General features: G+C 30.9%; 1 protein-coding gene and 1 long non-coding RNA gene across 6 annotated transcripts in view; one reads left to right on the top strand and one right to left on the bottom strand.

Moving 5' to 3' along the window:
- CD2AP (CD2 associated protein) overlaps positions 1–20,117 on the top strand; it is a 189,852-nt gene extending 169,735 nt beyond the window's left edge. For all 4 annotated transcript variants that reach the window (XM_077162006.1, XM_077162007.1, XM_077162008.1 and 1 more), the window contains 7 exons: positions 1,184–1,349; positions 1,696–1,838; positions 8,124–8,236; positions 8,934–9,038; positions 10,105–10,289; positions 14,733–14,796; positions 17,177–20,117. In XM_077162006.1, coding sequence (XP_077018121.1) covers positions 1,184–1,349; positions 1,696–1,838; positions 8,124–8,236; positions 8,934–9,038; positions 10,105–10,289; positions 14,733–14,796; positions 17,177–17,218 — 818 coding nt within the window. In that variant the 3' untranslated portion in view covers positions 17,219–20,117. The remainder of the gene's footprint in view (positions 1–1,183; positions 1,350–1,695; positions 1,839–8,123; positions 8,237–8,933; positions 9,039–10,104; positions 10,290–14,732; positions 14,797–17,176) is intronic.
- Positions 348–9,048, bottom strand: LOC143684751 (uncharacterized). Of its 2 annotated transcripts, none has more exons than XR_013176146.1 (3): positions 8,968–9,048; positions 8,166–8,254; positions 348–913 (listed from the first exon to the last, which is right to left on the bottom strand). It is a non-coding gene; the product is annotated as an uncharacterized LOC143684751 (long non-coding RNA). The 2 variants fall into 2 exon arrangements; XR_013176145.1 differs by having other exon boundaries at positions 8,943–9,041.
- Positions 20,118–21,318: the final 1,201 nt, after the last annotated feature.

Here is a 21,318-nt window from a genome sequence, read left to right on the forward strand (position 1 = left end):
AACTGATTCCCAAATTACATTTTTGATCATTTATTCACTAAATACACCAATCACACTCCATTCTACAAGTATACTATGCATCTTTGCCTTTTCCGTTATATGGTGATCCCTTTTTTCTCATCTGATTGACTCCTAGTTTCTTCTCCATGTGGTTTCTTCTTAAAAATCTTCCAGTGATAGGATTAAGGCTCAATCTCATTCACTTGGGCTACAACTTAACTAAAAGTAATATCTTCAAAAAGTCCTACTTACATTGGGTTCCTACTCACAGGAATGGGTATTCTTCAGGCAGAGGGAAATTATTTCAAATGTGAGGGTAGAGATACAGAAATGAAGGGAAACGGAAATAGGGAATACATGGGTAAATCTAATATTGACCTTATGCAACAGTAGTAATGTCTTATGGATTTTCACCAAAATAAAAGCAGAATAACATCGCATTTTAGAGAGCAGTGGTACACATGAAGTTGAAACATTGGAATAGTAGAAAAAGTCCTTTCATAAGTCAAGGATGTATGTTGTAATTTCTAGAGTAACTACTAAAAATAGCAAAATAAAGTATAACTAATAAACTAATTTTAAAGGAAAAATAAAAATGATAAAAATTAATACAAAGAAGGCAACAGAGGAGAGAAAATGGAACATAGACCAGAGAAGACAAATAGCAGATATTAAGATGGCAAATATATCAGTAGTTATATCATATAAATGGATTAAATATTCTAATGAAAAGAAAGATTATTATGGTGTTCTGGGTTGGCTGCTGGTGATCCTTGGTCTTTAGCTTGTCACATGGCAAGGTGTTTTTTAGCCTCTCTCTTCTCTCCTTTCTCTGTTTGCATTGATTTCAGCTTCTGGCTGCTCTCTGTGGTTTTCTCTCTGTTTGTCTGAATTTCTTTTTCTTATAAAGGACCTAGTCGTAGGATAATAAGTAAACGTTATTTATTAGTCACAATATTATTAATGGTCCCCTTTCCCCCAGAAAAAGTAAACTGTTTTTTCATATATTTAAGCTTATTATAACTTTAAAAATAAAATGAAGTTTACATATATACATATATAAATGGAGTGGAAGAAAGTTAATGTTTCGGTCTCATACATTTCCAACTTTATTAGAAAACCTCAACAGTACTGATTGTTAAAAAAAAAAGCAACAATCTGTTAAATATTTTTTAATCATCAGATGAAAAATCAACCCAAGAACAGAAACCTTCTAAACCAGTTGCTCCACAAGTCCCACCCAAGAAGCCTACTCCACCCACCAAAGCCAATAACCTGTTGAGATCTCCTGGAACCATGTATCCAAAACGACCTGAAAAACCAGTTCCTCCACCACCTCCTATAGCCAAGTAAGTTTTATCTAATTTTATATTATCTATTGATTTTCCTATTTTTAACCTAAATGCCTTTACTGCCTATCTAAATTCCAAAGTAATTTTTTAACTTTAATATTTTCTCTGTTAAATGCTAATCTTATGTTCATTCTAGGTAAACATACTTTTTGAAAATGTATTTATCATTATGAGGGTAATCAGTTTTAGGGCAGAGGTTTGCTTTTATGGAAATAGTTTTATAGAACAGAAAGAAACATTGTTAGTCTATGAAATCTTTGATGTTAAATCACAATTATTAAAAATGGTCATACATATTTCACAGATAGCTGATTTTTACATGTGTTTATTTTTCTCATTTCAGGATTAATGGGGAAGTTTCTATCATTTCATCAAAATTTGATCCAGAACCACTATCAAAACCAAAGCTAGATTCTGAGCAATTACCACTTAGACCAAAATCAGTAGAGCTAGATTCCATTGCATTAAGGAGCTCTAAAGAAACAGGTAAATCAACATTTGGGAAGGTGGTGTATTAACAAAAATTTGTCAATATATTTCAGAAACTATTTTAAATAAGAGAGTTGTATATAAAATTTGTGTGAGGCTAGGTACAGTGGAAATCAGTTGAAGCTTGTTTAAAATTTATGTAGCCAAAATGGAAAAATGAAATAAAGGAAGATAAATGGCCAAAATATTTATGGTTCGTATATTTTTCGTACTGGTCAGAGGACTGAGATGGATTTTAAAAGATCATCCATCTATCATTCTTTCCATTCAATATGGATAATGACTCTACCGCTTAACTCAGACAAATATGAATACAGTATATTTTTTGAAGTTTAAAAATAAAGAGATCATAAAACATTTCAAAGGCAGTACTAGATTATGTTTAAGAAAGAGTGTATTTATTTCTCCACTTAATATGAAAGAGACTTTTGTTTCCAACATAGGAAAATATGCTTTTTATGTCTTTCTAATATATATTAGTAGGCTTTACTTATTTTGCTAAATGTTGTTCCTTAAACTTTTTAATTCTCATTTTTCAGTTCTAAACTGAACTTCCAGGCCTTTTAGTTGTAAAATGCAAAACTTGAAGCAAAAGTCTTGAAAAAGATCTCACTATTAAAAGCATAGTGCAATCGTTACTTTGTAGTAGTGATTGTCATTTTGTATAGTGCTTTGCAGTTTTTAGTTTTTACTTTTTCAAAGCACTTTTCTTAACATACATTCTTATTTTATCTTTACAGTAACTCTAGAAGGCTGATAATATCTTTCTCTGTGTCTAAACAAAGTAAGCTAAATGTACATCATATGTTTAAGATCACATAAATACAAAGAGAACTCTTTAAAATCCTTTATATCCTTTAAGTTTTCAAACTTGTCTTAATATTATACCTTTTACCTTCAGTGATAGCATTTCATATTTACAATTAAGCTTGAAGGCCAGTTACACTTAGATGTTTTTTTGTCACAGTGTTACAATATTTTGTTACTATAGTACAGATTTTTTCAGATGATTTAATTTTTCTTGCCTCTTTTCAGTTTGCCAGTACAAAAGCTCTGATTTATGTGTGGCCTCTTTCAGTCTTTTAACTTGAATGTTTTGTAGATACTTTCCTTATATGTTTGGGTCTTGCCTGCTGTGGTTGAAGCCATATTCATTATAAATTTCTGGAATTGAGATGTAGATTGTATCTAGAGGCAATAAAATATTCATTATATTTTTATCTGGCAAAAATTGTCCTTTTTTACTGTTAATTAAATTAAAAATTAAAAAAATCTTCATGCTTTTTAAAAGCATCCTCTTTTTTTATTGAGATTAGTGGTAAAAAATTAAATTCTACTAGTTCATTCTCATTTTCAATTATGATTTAAAGTTTTTAGAAATATTTAATATTTGGAGGGAAAAAGGTTAGTTATGTAATTTTTAACTCTGGAAAGCATAAAACCATTGGTATTATCATTAGAATTTCCACAGTTTTCTGACTTTTTTCAAAAAAGTCTGAGGTTTTGATGAATCCCTTTGGAAGTTGAAGGATTAAGTAATACTAGAGTCTAAATCTCTCTGCTGCTTTGTTTAGCTTGTCTCAGAATAGTGGAAATTATTTTTAAAATTTAGGTAAATTAAAATGCTCAATATTGTTTCAGACATAGGAAACATGTTAAGATAAAAGGCATAGTTGCAGCAAATGGCTGTTGTCCCAAATCTAAATTCAGAGGCTCTTCCTTTATTTTCCTTTTTTTCATTATAATAGCACATGTTCCTAGTAGTTGTAGCATAGGTGTTTTTACTTCTTTGTGAAATGCTGATACCTTAAAAAAATAGAGTGTTCTGGGTCAAATACAGTCACATAGTCAGCATTAGGTTGAGACCTTTTAATTTCTGTTTTTGGTTTAGTTTGGGGTTTAATTTTTGTTACCAATATGAAGCAACTCTTTTGACATAAGCTTTAAAATTTAAACTGTATCCCTTAGTTTACAAAAGCTTATTGAGAACTTCTTTATTATGCAAAATAATAATTTGAGATGAGATAGTATGGTAAAAAAGTACATTTAAGAAAATGAGTTTTATTTATTAGCTAATTGGCCATATGCAAATTTCTTAATTTCTCTTAATCTGTTTTCCTGCTTTGCTAGCAATGAGATTATTCAGTATTTCAACCTATCCCTATTAGAATGCCCGATATGGAAGTTGTAACAATTATAATTGTTATTTCTCTTCTTCCCTCTGTCTTCCATCTGCTTCTGCTTCTGCTCTTATCCATAAAGGTCATAAACTACTGATTCCACACTCAGATATTATTTCCTCATATTTAAAGTCATAAATTTAAACATTTATTCCTGCATTTAATAATCAGGAATATGAATGCAAAATCTGACTTTTGTTGATATAGGAAAAACATTCCCAGAACACTCAAGGAGTATTTTAAAATGGAATGAAGTAAGTTAATTTGCCCACATATGTTTTCATATATGATATGACACAGTGCTATATATTGCAAAGCTGTTAGAATGCATGCATTAGTTTTTTCATTTTTCTTTTTGAATGTCATCAGAAATTTCTGTAAAGAAAATCTCACTGTCAGTACTGGTTAATTATAAAGTTCTCATGGTACATATATTTCTAAAATATTAAACTTTCAGAGAAGCAAAATTGTTTTCAGATTGAAAAACGCAGCTGAAGAGATGTGTGTGTGTATTTTATCCATTTTGATTGTTTTTCTGTAATAAGTTCTTCTAGGATTAAAAGGCCTTCATTGTTGAGTAGGGTTTTTTCTTTTCACTTATACTTGATCCATTTTTGTTTAAATTTTTCTCCAGTATTTACCCATTTATTTTTTCCATAAAGAATTTGTGTGGGGCTTTTCTAATAAGGTACCTGTAGAGTAGTACACACTATAAATCTGTGGGCCTGTATCTGAACTAGATATCAAATAAAACAAACAAAAAACCCAAAAATGTAGAAATGTTTTTACATGGGATCATATGGTTAATAATTAAAATTTTATCTTTTAATCATAATTCCCTGACAGTATCAAAGTACAGCATCATATAAAACATTAAGGAATTTTCATTTATATATGTATGAGTTATTTTTAAGGTTGAATTGATTTTTATTTTCTAGTGAGATATTTCAAAGTAATATTCGGCATATTTTTCTCTGTGATACTGTAGGCTTAAAATGCCTCCTTCATTGTAATTACTGTTATATGCTAGAAACTAAAATTTGACAAAAGGTTGTTTAATTATAGTTATAACAATATTATGAAATGCTAATCTGTTGATTCATTACTCTGGCCTCTTAAGAGGAAAGCGTCAAGTCATGCTTTTGGAAACTGTCTTGGTGTTCGTGAAGTAATTTACAGAGGGCTTTCTTTTAGCATAATGTATATTGAAATGAATACTTTTTATAGCTTTCTCTTTTGAAAGACAAAGGAATAAATCTAACATGCAGTACACAATTTATAAATTTTTAGATAAACCCACGATGGCTATATACCAAACATTGAAATGGTTCTATTCATTCTGCAACTGTTTTCTTTTTCCTGCTTTGTAAAATAATTTTTTGGTTCAGTCTTTTTTCTAGACATTCCTATCCCTGACTTTTCTTTCCAGATTTTGTTTCCTAGCCTGTTTGCCATGTTTCCCTTCTTACGTGTCAGGAAATTATCCTACCTTTCTCCATTTTGGTAAGATAACAATTTATAAAAGAAATCAATATAAATAGGTGGTGCACATTGATTTTTCTTTGTAATTGTACTGAAAGTGTACATGTCTGTCTGTCTTTATTCTAACCCTTTTGGTTTTCCATTTTAAAATAAAATAAAATTCATTTTGGGAACATTTTCAGCTTATTTTCTCCAAAGATTGGATATTTTGTTTTGATTTTTTAAAATTCCATGTCTTTCTAGGCTACATGCAGAATTGTAAGTGGTTGGCAGAATGACAGTGTGACAAGTATTTAAGTGATGGCCTGCCTTTTATACTGTGTTTACAGTGTAAATCCATTGTGATCACTCTTAGGTAAATTTAAAAGTGTTCAGATATATCATGAGTCAAAAAAATGTGCACTGTTATTTTTCTCACCTTGTAACTTAAATGGAGAACCTGAGAGAGTTTTAGAATAGTAAAAATTTTGTGTTGGTGCTGTAGCTCAAAACTGGACATATGGAAGGCATTTTACATGAGTGTGGTATATAATTTCATATATCTGCCTTTTATTTTATTCTTTGTTTAATTTATTTACATCTCTTCCTTTGTTTTTCTGTTTGCTTCCTTTTCTTTTTGCAAGTTGCTTAAATATGCATTTGAAAATAATTCCCAAAGACCAAAATGATGGGATTGCCGTTTTCAAGGTTTCTTCTAGGTCATCAAAACATATCTATTAGTATAAAAAGCAATTTTTAACTTTTAAACTACATATTTCTAATATACCCTTTCAAAATACTATTTTCTTTGTAGTATTTATAAATAAAATGACAACACTTAAAATATATTTAAATTTAAGCTCTTTTGGATTATACGATGCATTTTCCATTAAAACTGCTATATTCTTATTATGGTTTATTACATTTTGTAATTGCTTACAGATAATTATGGAAAGACTCAAAACAAAAATTAAATCAGGCACCTTAGAGTGCCTTTTACAGTATATTAGCTTAGTGCCTTGATCCCAGATGGAACACACAAAGTAATCCCAGGATGTGAAGCTGGAAGAGAACAGTATTTTACAAATTCTTTAGTTTGTTTTAAAATGCATATTGCCTAACAGTGATGCCTCTTTCCCTGCCTTATTTTTGTGTCCTCCATCCCTCAAAAAAAAAAATGTGTACATAAATTACTTTGAATATGATAGGGTAATGAGTAAACTTTGAGAGCCATGATGATGAATTTCTTTAGATCTCCCTTAGAAATAACAAATCACTGAGTTGGGACATCTAAATATTTGACACAGAGTATTATAGACATCCAGGCAAGTGGTAACCTAAAGAATGAATCCACATCTGGAGGGGGCATGAAGATGTCTGCTTCTTTGTAGAATGTCTTGAATATAGTTGGGATCTCTGGTTTGGAATCTGGACTTAAAGGAAGGTTCTATTAACAAGGGAAGTATCTGGAGTTTACTTCTAGGCTTCTTGTATGACATACAGATATTTTTAAAATTCAAGATAAACTCCTTTGCAAGGTTTTCTAGATCATCTAGAAAAAGGCAAGATATTATATACTGTTGTGTTAGGTATACGAATTACAAGGTTTGTCCTTACACCAAAGTGTTCGAAGGTCACCTAGCCTTGACGATAAGGAAGCAAGGTAACAATCTATGTAGCATTTCCTTTGGTATCTGATTTGCTTCAAATGTATAACTATCTTATGATTTCTAAACAAGACAATGTTTAAGCACAGGTACGCTGAACGAAAAGCAGCTTGGTTCCCAGCTATAGTATACAGTGCATATACATACATACATATTTAAGTCACAATAAATTATGCTTTTGTTTTACATTGAGAAATGCGTATGTAAAGTGGGCAGGATGCTAGGTATAGTTGAGCCCTTGAAGTTAGAATATTGGGATACTACTTGAATTTTTTGGGAGGCGGGGGTTATACATTTATTGAATAAATATTTAGTAACAGCAACGCAGTTTCTTAAGAACAAAGATGAGTTGAACTCCCCCAACAAATGGAAGCAATTTTCCATTTTTCTCAAGTTAGAACTGAATCTATAATCTTATCCTCACCTTTAATAAGTGTCAAATAGACAAAATATTTGGAGGATGATTTGTAAATTATCCTTAATATTCTGAGATAAAAAAGCAGTTTAAAGGCTGATCTCTGTATATCAGATACTACTTGAAGATCATAATAATTTTTAGGTGTACATTTTCTGATATGATGCAATTATGAGTTTAAGAAGTAGATCATGTTTTTTTTATAAGCAAAAACTTAAGATGACAGCTTTTCCTGCCATTACAATTTACGATGTAGAGTTATATAGCTATTTTTTATATCTTTCAGTAAAAACTTTTTGTTGAGCTCTAAATCTCTACTAGAATCTCTTAATATTGTTGATAAAGAATTGCACTTAAAATGTGTCAGATAAAGATGATGTTTATTTTTAAGGATGAGTGTTGTTTTCCAAATGCATATGAAAAGCACAGTTCAACTTGTGAGTCCTTAAAAGTAGTAGTACTGTTTTTAATTTACAGTTTGCAAAAGCAAAAAACATTCTATTTTTATCTTCTAAAATCTGCAGTTATCCCTTAGTAGATGTTTATTTTTATTCTCTAGATCTTGTAAATTTTGATGATATAGCCTCCTCAGAAAACTTACTGCATCTCACTGCAAATCGACCGAAGATGCCTGGAAGAAGGTTGCCTGGTCGTTTCAATGGTGGACATTCTGTGAGTTAGAATTACTGGCTTAAAACAGAATTTAACAAATTTAGAGTCCATTTGAAGAGAAGAATGAGATAGACTTTATAGCTCTACCAAAGTTTTAAAAAAACGAATAGATAGCTGCTATATACAAGTAGCAAGTACTTGATTTTAAGTAGATATGTGGGAGGGAGAGCCATCTATGTCAACAAGGATTAGAATGGAAAGTTATCGAATTAGGACTCACAGGTTGTTGTGAGATCATAAGAAAAGAGTACAGGGTCAGAGGACAGGGAGGGGATCTGTTTTATCCACCAGTCCAACACAATGAATAGAATTGAGGGATACATATTTCAAAAAACAATGAGAAAATTTTTTTCTTGAAATTGTCAGTGGTCTTATAGTACTTCTACTTGTCCTGGTATCTAAATCTGTGTTTTCTTTTTATGCTTTCTGTATATTGCTTGGGATAGGGATTGCACTTCAGTGTTTGCTGTTAAGCACAAACCTGCTTTAAATTATCTAACTGAAGAAATTTTGTCACCAACAAGGCAAGGTGTCTTTGCTCTCAAGATAATGCAAATATGTTACTCAGCTTCAAATTCTGTAGTCCTGTTAACAGTAGTGGAATATCAGGGACGATAGCAGCTATTTTATTTTTTTTCAGTTGCTTACTACCTTTTCCTTTTTTGATCTTTCCCTTGATATTTAAAAAATCATTTAGCCAACTCACAGCCCAGAAAAAATCTTGAAGTTACCAAAAGAAGAAGAAGATGGTACCACTCTAAAGTCATCTGAAGTTAAGAAGGATACATGCTACACTCCAAAGGTAAGGTGCATTATGATGTAAGAGGTAAATAATTTTAGAATTCTTTGTGAGCCTAAGAATTGTGGCGTTTAAGCTGTTCTTTAGGAAGAATTATTTATTCTGTCAAATGATAAATTGACTCCTGCTAAAACAGGAGTTAATAAACTTAAGTCACACTCTTCTCTACATATCTTTTTAGAAGGTTTATATTAAGTAAATAATATAAATGTGACATATATTCAGATCTTTTTAAGGCATAGATTTTTACATATGTTTCATTTTCCCGTTAAACATATACTCTTAAAAGTCAGAAACCATGTCTTGTTTACCCTTAACAATTAGCTGGTAGTTGGCATCATAATAAGCACTCAATATATACTAGAAAAAATAGCAGACTTGAATGGATTCTTCCATGCATTACATGATGTTAACACTCTTTTCTAAAATCTTTGTATTTTTATTTAATATTATATTACCAAATTGGCATATATCTGATATTTAAGAAAGTATTTTTCCTCTTAAATTACTCATCAAATGCACGTTGGCTCCTTTTCCAATATATCAAATATACTTAATCTGATTCTGAGCTGCCAGTAGTTTATTGGCATTTTCTTAAAATGATTTGCTCTTACTTTAGTGGAATAGTACAAGGGTGCCAGGCCATTGATTCATTTTATTGATTCTTACAGAGACTTACTGAATTCTTCATGCTTACTTTTAAGTGACACTCTCTGATATATCAAACAGTAAGCATTTATATGTAGAATGAAAATAACACCTTAATAATACTGCTTTATTCTTGCTTTTAGACGTCCTTTGGCAAACCACTCATAAAATAAACCTGATTTTTAAAAAAATAATAGTCTTTGGCATTTTTCACAAAACCCACTTCACTTAATAGTGGCTGAAAATTTATTCTTTGGTTGTCTGGTGTATTTTCTGGTTATGAACATTAGACTTCAAACTGCTTTTTGAAGTTCCAAATTTCCCTTTTATTTTCCTGCTATAAAAATCTTTTGAACATAAATATATTTTTAAATATAAATACAAACAAATTTGGGAAAATATTATTTTTGTATCTTTTTAGCCATCTGTGTACCTTTCAACACCTTCCACTGCTGCTTCTAAACCAAACATGGCTGTTTTCCTAACTCCATTAGAGAGCAAAGCTAAAGGAGAAACAGATGATGGGAAAAAAAATCCCCTGGATGAACTTAAAGCACAGATTATTGAATTGCTGTGCATTGTAGAAGCATTGAAAAAGGAGCATGGGTAAGTGGTCATAATTTTCTTCTTTAATTGAGTACTACTTGACACATATATAAATCCTTTCAAGTAAAAGTCTCCTCTGCCAAGTCTTTGTATGAGTAAGTATGTTTTCAAAAGAAATTTTCACTTCTTTTCTCCTTTTGTCAAATCACTAGAAATGGAAATTTTGCTATAGTAGCCTGATTATAAAAAGGTAGATATATACTTAGAATTTTATGCTAGAAATCTTCTGATCAGACATGGGTTATTTTTTGAACATATGAAGAAAAACCGTGTTGTAATTGGAACCTGGTGTGTATCCATATTTATGTTTAACTTACTTCTCAGAGGACCCTGATCACTGTTTCTGCTAGGGTTGGGATTGGTTGGGAAGGTGATCACTAAGGCCTTCCTCTTAACTCTGAAATTTTTGATGTAGTATGTGGACATCTATTTGTAATTGAAAGGTAGGGACTTTTTAGAGCTAAAATAAAATTTAAAGATCACCTGCTATATCACAGCCAGCCCCTCTTATAAATAAAGAAATAAAGGTACAGAAAAGTAAAGCTGTCATCACAGTTCGTACATGGCTACTGCCAGAGACCATATATGCTCCCTCTGAGCCTGATCTTGCCATTTTCCCCAGTTCTCTTTATAATGGGATCTTTCTTAAAAACATTATTGATATTAACAATATGAAACATTTGTAGTTTGCATACCATTTTTACAAACTTCTCTTAGATGGAAATCAAAAATATATCTTGAATGACTACTTTAAAAATATGTATTATAATATAGAGTTTATAATTTGGTACATAGGAGGTCTCTGAAATCCTTCAGCTTGGCTGTTTTGAGTTTGGCAAGTTTACCCACAAATTCTACAGCTGTCTGTGACTTGATTCATCTCCCCATGTGCTTGTTAAAAGAACTCTCCTGATTAATTGATTTTGTGTTTTGCATTCTGATTCCAAGTATGCTATTTTTAATGAACTAATAATTGCTTATACAAATTTCCTGAATGTGCTTTTAAATTAGCTTTAAAGTGAATAAAATCTTACTGTTTTTGTATGTACTTAAACATACCACACACAGACACCCCCCTCAGATATTTTAGAAGTCTTTCCAAAGCATGTTTTCAAAGTTTTGAGTTACTTTGGAAAAATGCAATTGATGACAATTATTTTTAGAGCAAAAAAAAAAGAGCATCAGCAGGAAAACGGATAAATATATGCTGGAATATTTACACAGATAAATACTCTATAGCAGTAAAAATAATTGAACTGCAAGTTACATGTATCAACATGAATTAATCTAAAAAATGTTTAAAAATAAGGAGAAAGCAAATTAGAAGAATACATACAGTATCATTCCATTTATATAAAGTCGAAAAGTAAAAGAATACAAAATTTGGAATAGTGGTTTCATAGGAGGGAAGAGGGATTGAGGAGGGTCATGGGGTAATATTTTACTTAAAATATCACTTTAAAATAATATTTATTTCTTAAGCTAACTTGCAATTCTTAGGATTTGTTTTATTATTTCTTTATAGCTTACAAAAATACATAATTGATCTTTTTTATGTATCCCATATTAAAATCTAAAATGCAGATACTCAGCATCATTAGCCATCAGGGAACCATTTTACACCCATTAGAATGGCTACTCTTAGAAAAATGGGAAATAAGTTTTATCAGTTAAACCATCCACTATAGTTAGTAGTACAACTATGAAAATATGCTATAATCGTTTTTGTTTTTTTTTTTTTTTTGGCATGGGCAGGCACCGGGAATCGAACCCGAGTTTCCAGCATGGCAGGCGTGAATTCTGCCACTGAGCCACCATTGCACAGCCCACTATCATCAATTTTAACATAATTTCAAGCCAATGCAAAGTGTTAATAGGGTGCTATATGGGGATCCTGTATTTTAAGCATCATTATTCTGTAAACACAATTTCTTTAATAAAGAAAAAAATCTAAAATGCATAGAACAAGCCATTAAAAAATAAGGGAGATTAACATGGCAAGTTGTGAGGGAGATTGACAGAGAAGTGCATCAGCAATCTGTAACTCAGTAGAAAAGTTTCAGGACGAGATATACAGTTTGGTTACATTCTTATGAAAAGAAAACAGAACATTATGTAAAAAAATGTATATTTGTAAATGTATTTTTAAAAACTAAAAATTTGAGTGAAACTAAATCATCAAATCAAAATGCAATAGTAAGTAAAAAGTACACTATTATGTAGTTAAATAGAACAGGATAAATATTCTAGAAATAGTCCCTGATTTAGATATAAATTTAACATATAATAAGCTCAGAATAATAGAATAATTGAAAAGGAATCGCTATTTAATTTAGAGCTAAATTTATGGAAAAATGAAGTTAATTAGCTTATATATATATATATCACAAACCCAAAATAAGCTCTTGATAAATTTCAATTAAATATTATTTTCAAAAGTGTGTAGTCAGTAGAAAATTTACCCCTCCCCCCCACTGTAGAGAAATAGTTTCCTAATAATTAAAGCCTCAGAAGAAGTTAGTTTTGGAACATTAAATATGTAAGTAACTTCAAACATTCTTCCTCATACTTGTGAAGTTCATAAGCAGCAATTTCTATATGCTTGAAGAGATTTTTCTAGTAAATGTCGAGTCTGAAAATGTCCCTACTTTTTGATATAGGAACTTGTGTTATATAAAATTTTACTTTCTCCCTTTCCTCATTCCCCTCAAAGAAACAAGCAAACAAAACCCCTGGATATTTGAATGCCAGGCAGCCATTATGTTAAATATGAAAATTTTAGTGGCATGAAATGTTTTGAAATTATTAACAATATAGAGTATATAATTATAACCATGAAAGGGGACCAAGCTTTTTAAAATGATAGAATGGAAGGAAGCACAGAAAAATAAAAATGTGAGTTAAGAAAGAGGAAATTTTTATTGGTTGAAATTTTTAATTTGCTTATTGGTTTGATTTTTGGATTGTAATGTAAATTTAACTTAAAAAAAAGAGAAATTTGAAATCCAGGTTACATTATCATACAGACTATCATTTGCCTTGTACTGTGGTGTATGTGTTGACAATCATTTTACTAAATTGCTTGGGCTCTGGAGTTTCGAGCCTGGGAAATGCTTGCTAGTTGAATATGCCATGTTGCATCTAAAGTCCATTTATTATTTATTTAATCATGAGTTGTACTATACTCATTTAAAAATGTCTTTATCCTAGATTCCTTTGCCAATGTTTTGCTGAATTTTTAATGATGAATCATTCAAACTACAGAATATGAAACTTTTCTCAGCATAGCTATTTCCCTTTAAAAAAAGTGAAAGACTTGAATAGACACTTTTCCTAAAAAAGGTCTGAAGATAGCCAAAAAGCGGATGAGAAGATATGCAATATCACTAGCCATTAGCCAAAATGTAGATCAAAACCACAATGAGATACCATTTCACACTCACTAGAATGGTTATTATATTAAGAAAAACAGAAAATAAGTTTTGAAGAGGATTTGGAGAAATATGAACATTCATTCATTGCTGATGAGAATATCAAGTGGTATAGCCACTGTAAAAGACGTTTGGTAGTTCTTCAGAAAGTTAAGTATAGAAATTACCTATGATTTAGCAATCCCATTTCTAGATAAATACTCCAAAGAGTTGAAAGCAGGGACTTGAACATGTATTTGCACACTGATACTCAGAGTGGCATTATTCACAATTGCTAAAAGATGGAAGCAAACCAAGTACCCATCAACCAATGAATGAAAAATGAACTTAAAAAATGTGGTTTATACACACATTAGAATATTAACCAGCCATAAAAAGGAATGGAATCCTGTTATATTTAACAACATGGTTGAACCTTGAAAACAGTGAAATAAGCCTGAAACAAAAGGACAAATATTTACTGATATGAAATAATTAGAATAAACATACTCATCAAGTCAGAATCTAGAATGTAGGTTACCGGGGGATGGGATGGGGATAGGGAGTAAAGAGTTAAAGTTTTAAAATGTACAAAGTTTCTAAATGTTTTGTTAATGGATGGTGGTGCTGAGAACACAGAATTGTAAACATAATTAACAGCACTGAAATATGTATCTGAATGTGGCTAAAAGGGGAAATGTTATCATATTAGAATAAAAATTTTTTAAAATCCATTGAACTGCACAGCAGAATGAACCCTAAGTTAAAACATTGACTGTAGCTAATAGTACAATTGTAAAAATGTGCTTCTATCACTTGTAGCAAATGTATCACATGCAGGGCATTAATAATAGGATGGTATATTGAAATCCTGACTTTTATGCATGATTGCTCTGTAAAATCACAACTTCTCTAATAAAAAAAAAAAGCTTTCCTCACATTGTGGAAGGCTAGGCAATAGAAATCCTATTAACATTAGCCAAATATATTGGTTAATTGAAATGTTTACCAGTAATAAATATTTTATTTTTAGGAAAGAACTGGAAAAACTCCGAAAAGATTTGGAAGAAGAGAAGGCAATGAGAAGTAAACTAGAGGTAATTTAATTTTTCCAGTATAGCTATTTTAGTCAGCATTAACTTAATGACATATTTTTCCCAACCTAACCAAAGGAATGATTGGTTTTACTAGTAATTATGCTATTCTACTTCAGTTGGATACTCCCTACTCCTTGGTAGCCATTTAATTAATCTTTTGTTGACTCCCTGTCAGATTCCATTTATTCACTCATTCATTCAGCAAAATATTTTTTGAGTACTTATGTGAGGCACAGGTATTATATATTAGTTGATAAAACAAATACAGTTTTTTCCTTATAAGAGTTTGTACTTCCAGATTTTTGCGCTCAAAGCTGTTCCTTCCTTTAGCTATAGTACTCTTTCTCTCCTTTCTTACTTAAAAGTTTTTTAATGTTTTTTAACGTTTTTTAACATTTAAGGAGGAATGTGATAAGACAGATATTGATGAAAATTTACTTTATGAGTATGCCATCATCCTTACTCTGTTGAGGATTGACAGTTTCATTCTTTTTCTTCCTTAACTTTTTTTCTCTCATAGCCAACTTGTTAGTCCTTGTATTTTTCTTTCTGCCTATCTCAGAGAAAGTTGTGTCTCCTTGTTTTTCACAGGCTCTTCCTTTTCTCTAGTTAATTATTTTCGTACTCCTCCCTATTTTCACCTTGCCTCATTACTTACCATTTCTCCTTTGTCAGCATTGTAGAAAAGATAGAACATGGAATTTGGAATTAGAAAAGTTCAGCTCCCATTCTAACTTACATTCGTGACTAACTTTGAGTTCTTAACTATCAGTTAGGCTTAGCCTTTTTTTTTTATTGATATATATTATATATATTCACATAACATGTAATCATTCTAAGTGTACAATCAACTGTTCACAAAGGCTTAGCACTTTTTGTACATTAACTCATCAGACATGCAAAATAACCTGTAGGGGTAACTGCTCCAATTTTGAAGGTGAAGAACTAGGGTTTAGAATGAGTAAATAACATTTTCAACATTGAGTTCAGATTTTAACTGAAGCCAGAAACTTCAAGCCTTTGCATTTAGGGACTAAGTCATAAACTCTAAAAATATAAACATTTGCCTGATAACTAAATTGAAGTCACAAATAGTAGTCAGTAAAACATATTATTAACTTTGCAGGCAATGTTATTCTTCCTACCTCTTACTTCCTCTCTACCTTTTTTTTCCTTATTATTGTTTTCCATGCATTGTCATTAAAATTGATACAGTTGGTTAAATATATCTTTGGAATAGAGACAACACCAATAACTCATCAGGCTGAAGAACCAATAACTCATCTTGCCCCAGGCTAAAGAATGACACTTGTTCCAGTCCAAGCATTTAAACATTTAGCATTAAAAACATTTAGCTAATAATTATTTTAGTAAATTAATATAAAAAGATATTCTGAAACTAGCTAACTCTTCTTGGATGGGTTAGAATCCCATAGGAAATTATGCACATACTGAGATGATACTTTTGTCTGTGACAAAGTCCTCATCATTTAATAATGATTATTTGTCTGAGGTTAGCCATAACTTGTATTATTTGTGTATATCGGGGATAGTGGCAATAATGGGAGAAGGCAAATTTTCACGACACATGTAGTTAAAGGTCACAAATGATCAAAACTCATATAAATGGAGTGATAGTGCAGAAAATGTGGGCTTTGCCAATACAGATCTTTTGCTACTTGCTAGCATGGATACATTGGCCAAGCTGTTTACTCTCTTTGAACCTCAGTGTAGTCATTTATAATCTGTCAAAATTAAATAGTTCTCTAGTTTTGTGATAATTTAATATTAACTAATTTACTTTGTTGTTTTTTAAGTTGTGAATTTCTGTTAAGTGAAGGATGCCTTCTGCCTAATGGTGAGATTATCTGTAACACATTGACTAAATTTTAGATATATTCCTGGGCTTTAAAAAAGATACTTAATCTAGAACATACTGTTTACAGATGAAGAAACTGAGACCAAATGAAATTAAGTGGTTGACTAATATCACTTAGCTGTTAGTGAAAAATAATCATTCTGTTTGTGAATGGTTTGTTTAATTACAGTTCCATTTACATTTATTAATTTGGTCTCAAGGGTTCTCAAGTTCTCAGATATTCCTATAGTTCTTTTCAAATGCTCAGCCAGTTCTGGCTCAAAGAACTACAAGTTGTTTCTTCTTGCTGTCACCTGACATTTTAGGAGCTTGCATTGTGATATTTTCTTCTGGTGAACCGTTTCTATATTTAGTATACCATAAAAAAATTGACTTTAGATCTAGAAATCAAAACCTGGAGGCTTGAAAGTATGATCAGTTCTTAATGATTTGGGGTAAAATAAAGAACCTTTACTAAAGTAGTTATTTTGTCTATTGCTCAATTTGTGTTTTCTCTTGTAGGCAGAAATAGAGAAACTGAAAAAAACCATCCTGTCTTCTTGAGGTGGCATGGGCTAAATGTTCTTGGAGTTCCAGGGATCCAGAAGCAACGCTATGGACTATAATTGACTTGTTACTTAACAATAGCCAGTGATGGTTTTGTGATAAAGAAAACTAAGTATATAAACTATAATGTCTGTAGAAAAGTAGGGGGAGGGTGAATTTATATATATATATATTTTGTTTTGCCAATATGAAAAAAAAGAGGCCTTATTTCTTACTGTGATGGAATTGCAAACTTTGTTTTATTTTTAGTTTGATTGAAAATACTACTGAATCTGTATAAAAAGGAAAGAAAGTTCATAATAGTTTTTTTATTGAAACTTGTAGTATTATTTTTTAAAGAGATCTATACTATAAATATGGGGTTATCTTTACAAGTAATCTGTAAAATATACTACTTGAGTGGGACAAAGTAGCTTTATAGAAATTATAGTCACTGCTTTCCCCATAATACACAAGGGATATAAACTTTGTGCGTGTGTATGTGTATAAATATATATTTTTAACTTTCTTACCCAAGATTACACTGTTGTGCCTGTTGATCTGCAATGCTGTTTATATTTTGGGTTGATGAAATAGGAGTTTCCTAGCTATAAACCAGATTACTCACCTGTGCATATAGTAATATCAGTGAAATCAAAATAGTTTCTTCAACTTTTAGAATATTTCATGTTGCTTGCACTATAGGACTCACGAAAGGAGTTTAGTTAAAACCTATCAGATTGTTAAATTTATCTGGGGAAATATGTGCTGTAGTTTAAGTTAATTATATCTAAGTACTCTAAAAATATAAATTTAACTCTTGACTTTCTGTGCCTAGAAATTATAGCACATATAATATGCAAACACCAGCCTTATTGCTGTATTTTTATGCTTATCTTACAGATTCGGATAGTACTTATTTTATGATCTTGTGATTTAATTCTTCATGTTCTTCCCTCTGGTTTTTAATACTGATAACAATAGGAAAACGAAAATTCAAAGCTTTCAGAACTTTAGTGTGAAGTTTCATACTTTGAAAAGTTATCATGTAGATACTCAGGTTTTACAATGTGTTTTACCTAATGAACCCAAAATGTCTCATATTTTGGACTGTCCTTTAGATACTAAATTTACAAAGAGTATTAGACATCATAAAATATAACATTACATCTTATTTAAAATAAAATATAGTCAACCATATTTAAAATGCATTCTTACAAAACAGATTAATTCCCAGTTTCTTCAGTGTCATTTATTAACAGTTGAATGTTAAATGTTATTATCAATAGGTATGTCTGAAAACACATGCAAATTTATATTAAAATTAAATATGTAGCATTTTTTTCACTTGCAACACGTTTAGATTTTAAGCCTTATGAAAGCAAATGACTTTCATGTTTTGTTACCAGCTACAGATCCATTTTATGTTGTGTTAAACCATCTCACCAATATTTTTTCTTCAAATACTGAAATCTTGTATAATTGAAATTTTGACATGTGGTTTCAAATAACAGAGAACTGAAGTAGAGAATAATAGACATGCCAGTATACAGTTAATGTTTAATTCATAATTTATATCAGTGCTTTGGGGAAAATTGTGTATTGAGTATGTACATTTTACCTCTTTAAAGTCTTTAGGCTCTTTTCGAACAGTATCACTACTGAATAAAATTGGTCCCTCCTTTTCTAATATTTGTAAATTATTAATCAAATGAATGATTTCCTTCTTGGTAATTAAATTAGATTTTTATTTCCTTTTAATGACAATTCTTGGGTAAAAATAAAAACATCAGTATATCCTAGTAATTGTCCCCCAGCTTTCTGTCTGAAAAATCTTTTAAGAGGTCCCGCTCTAACCCAATACTTGGGTAGAGAAGGTTCCAGCATATTTCACACTGTTCTTAATGTTTTTCTTGGGCATGTTTGCGTTTGTTCATAAAATTAAGATGGTCATAAGTACTGAAATACTTTAAAGTTCTTGCTTTTATAGTCCTTTTTCAGAATAGAAGAGTAATTCAAGTACTTAGTGCTTCTGTGTTTCTGCTCTTGATCAAACACTAAAGAAAGAAAACCAACAAAACTTAAATTGAAAGGGAAAAATTATCTTTTCAATCTAGCAATTTATCAGTATTTGCTCTTAATATGGGAATTTTTATTAATTCCTGTTCATAGGTTAATATCACAAAATTATATGTAATAATAACCTTTACTTTAGGGTAAATCATTTAATTTTTTTTTTCTACATGTGACATACTGAAGGTGAGCAGCATGGAATCCTTGTTGCCAAATTATAAGTAAATACATTATTCGGTTTGTTCTTTGAAATACATAATATTGCTAATTTCCTAATTGTATCCCAATATTAGGAGTATTTTGTGTATTTGTATGACCACTAAACTTTTTGTCTTATTATAAAGCTAGTACCTCTTTACAAAATTTGTCTGAATATTCCAAGAGAGAATGGGCATGGTGTAACAAGATTCTCTTTTTTATGCTTCTTACTGTGATCACAGAAAAAAACAAGTGCACTCTAGATATTTTTGATAAACATTTTATGCTTGCATTAACTTGAACTGTATGAGCAGAGTGAGACAATCAGTTAAAATCAGAAATGTGTTATTTAATGGCCTTATTTTGCTGTAGCAATAAAATGACCAAGTGCAATGACTTGATATAATAAAATCATCTTTAAAAGTTGCTGCTATGAATATTTTTAGCCATAATTTTTCATCCTTGTTTTAGCCTGTCTTGCCTTCAGAAACTATTATGTAATGCAGTTGTAGCATTCTAACATTCCAAAAAAGTATGGGGAATCTCAAAATAGTATTTTTCGCTGACTTGTTTACAGGTGCTGTAAAAATGCATGCTTCTCCTTCAAAAAGAAAAAAATAATAATAATAAATAGTTTTGTCAGTTGTGTCAGTCTATATTGGTTATTTTTTATTAACATCAGCATATGCTTTTTGCAGAATATGGTGGAAATTATATTACTTTGAGCTTTACAAATATAAGAAATAATAAAGGAACTAGTACAATGAAGGCATTATGAATTTTAGACTCAGGTTGAACTTTTATTCAACCTGAGTCTATTTTTTTTCAACTTGAAATTGTGATATACTTTACACTTCACAGGATTATTTGGAAAACTTGAAGTGATTTCCATTAAGTGCCTTGTAGAGGCACTTATTTTACTCTTCTCAGAAACATGTTAGAGTGATGGATATAATGTAAGTTAGATGGATAAGCTTTAAAGAAAGGATGTGGTAATATTTCCTCTACCCCTATTTTTTGAATACAACATTCTTTCTTTGTGGGGAGATTCTCCTTTCATTTTATTATATTATTCAAAGGGGGCCTACTACTCTCTTAGCAGATCCTACTTCCCTGACTACCCCCTGATTGGCCAACTTGGCTCAAAGTGAGTTATTGAGAGACTGGGATTTTAAAAATTGGAAACAAAAAGAGCTTATCTCCTTGTGGGAAATCTTCCACAGTCATATTTTCCTATTGTTTGGAGAAAACTGATTTGAAAAAACAAAACTTATTTGAATGTAAAGAAATGATGGAAACAAAATCCATTCATTATAGTTATTTTAGTCTGATTATAGTCTTTCCTGAGCCCCAGCTGCTCACTCCTTGTTTCCATGAGCATAAACTGCTCATAAATTTGTTGAAATTCTGAACTTGCAGCTAAAGAGGTCCTGATGAATAAGAAAAAGGAGTCAGGAAGCCATCAAAACGCACATACACTGGATGAAAATATGGCACATTCATGCTTCTGGGCTTTCGAGAAGTTTACTGGAAGATCACACAGAAGGATATAGGAGTTAGCACCAGTATTAAACAATATGGAAAATGAGTGTGACACATCATCTAAGTTAAAAAAACAAAAGAAAACTTGTGTAAAAATGTTTAGTTGGTGGTTATTGTCTTTTAAAACCGCTGGAGAAAAATTGAGCTCTGTAGATGCATGATGGTAAGTTTTTTTACTGTAGAATTTTTTTTTTTTGTATGCTGTATGGTGGTGGTCACATTTCATTCTTTTTCCATGTGAATATCCCATTATGGCAGCACCATTTGTTGAATTTTTTGGTTTTTCTTTTTTTCTTTGCTTGTTT

The sequence above is a fragment of the Tamandua tetradactyla genome, chromosome 5 (genome assembly GCF_023851605.1).
Source record: "Tamandua tetradactyla isolate mTamTet1 chromosome 5, mTamTet1.pri, whole genome shotgun sequence".
Classification (NCBI taxonomy): domain Eukaryota; kingdom Metazoa; phylum Chordata; class Mammalia; order Pilosa; family Myrmecophagidae; genus Tamandua; species Tamandua tetradactyla.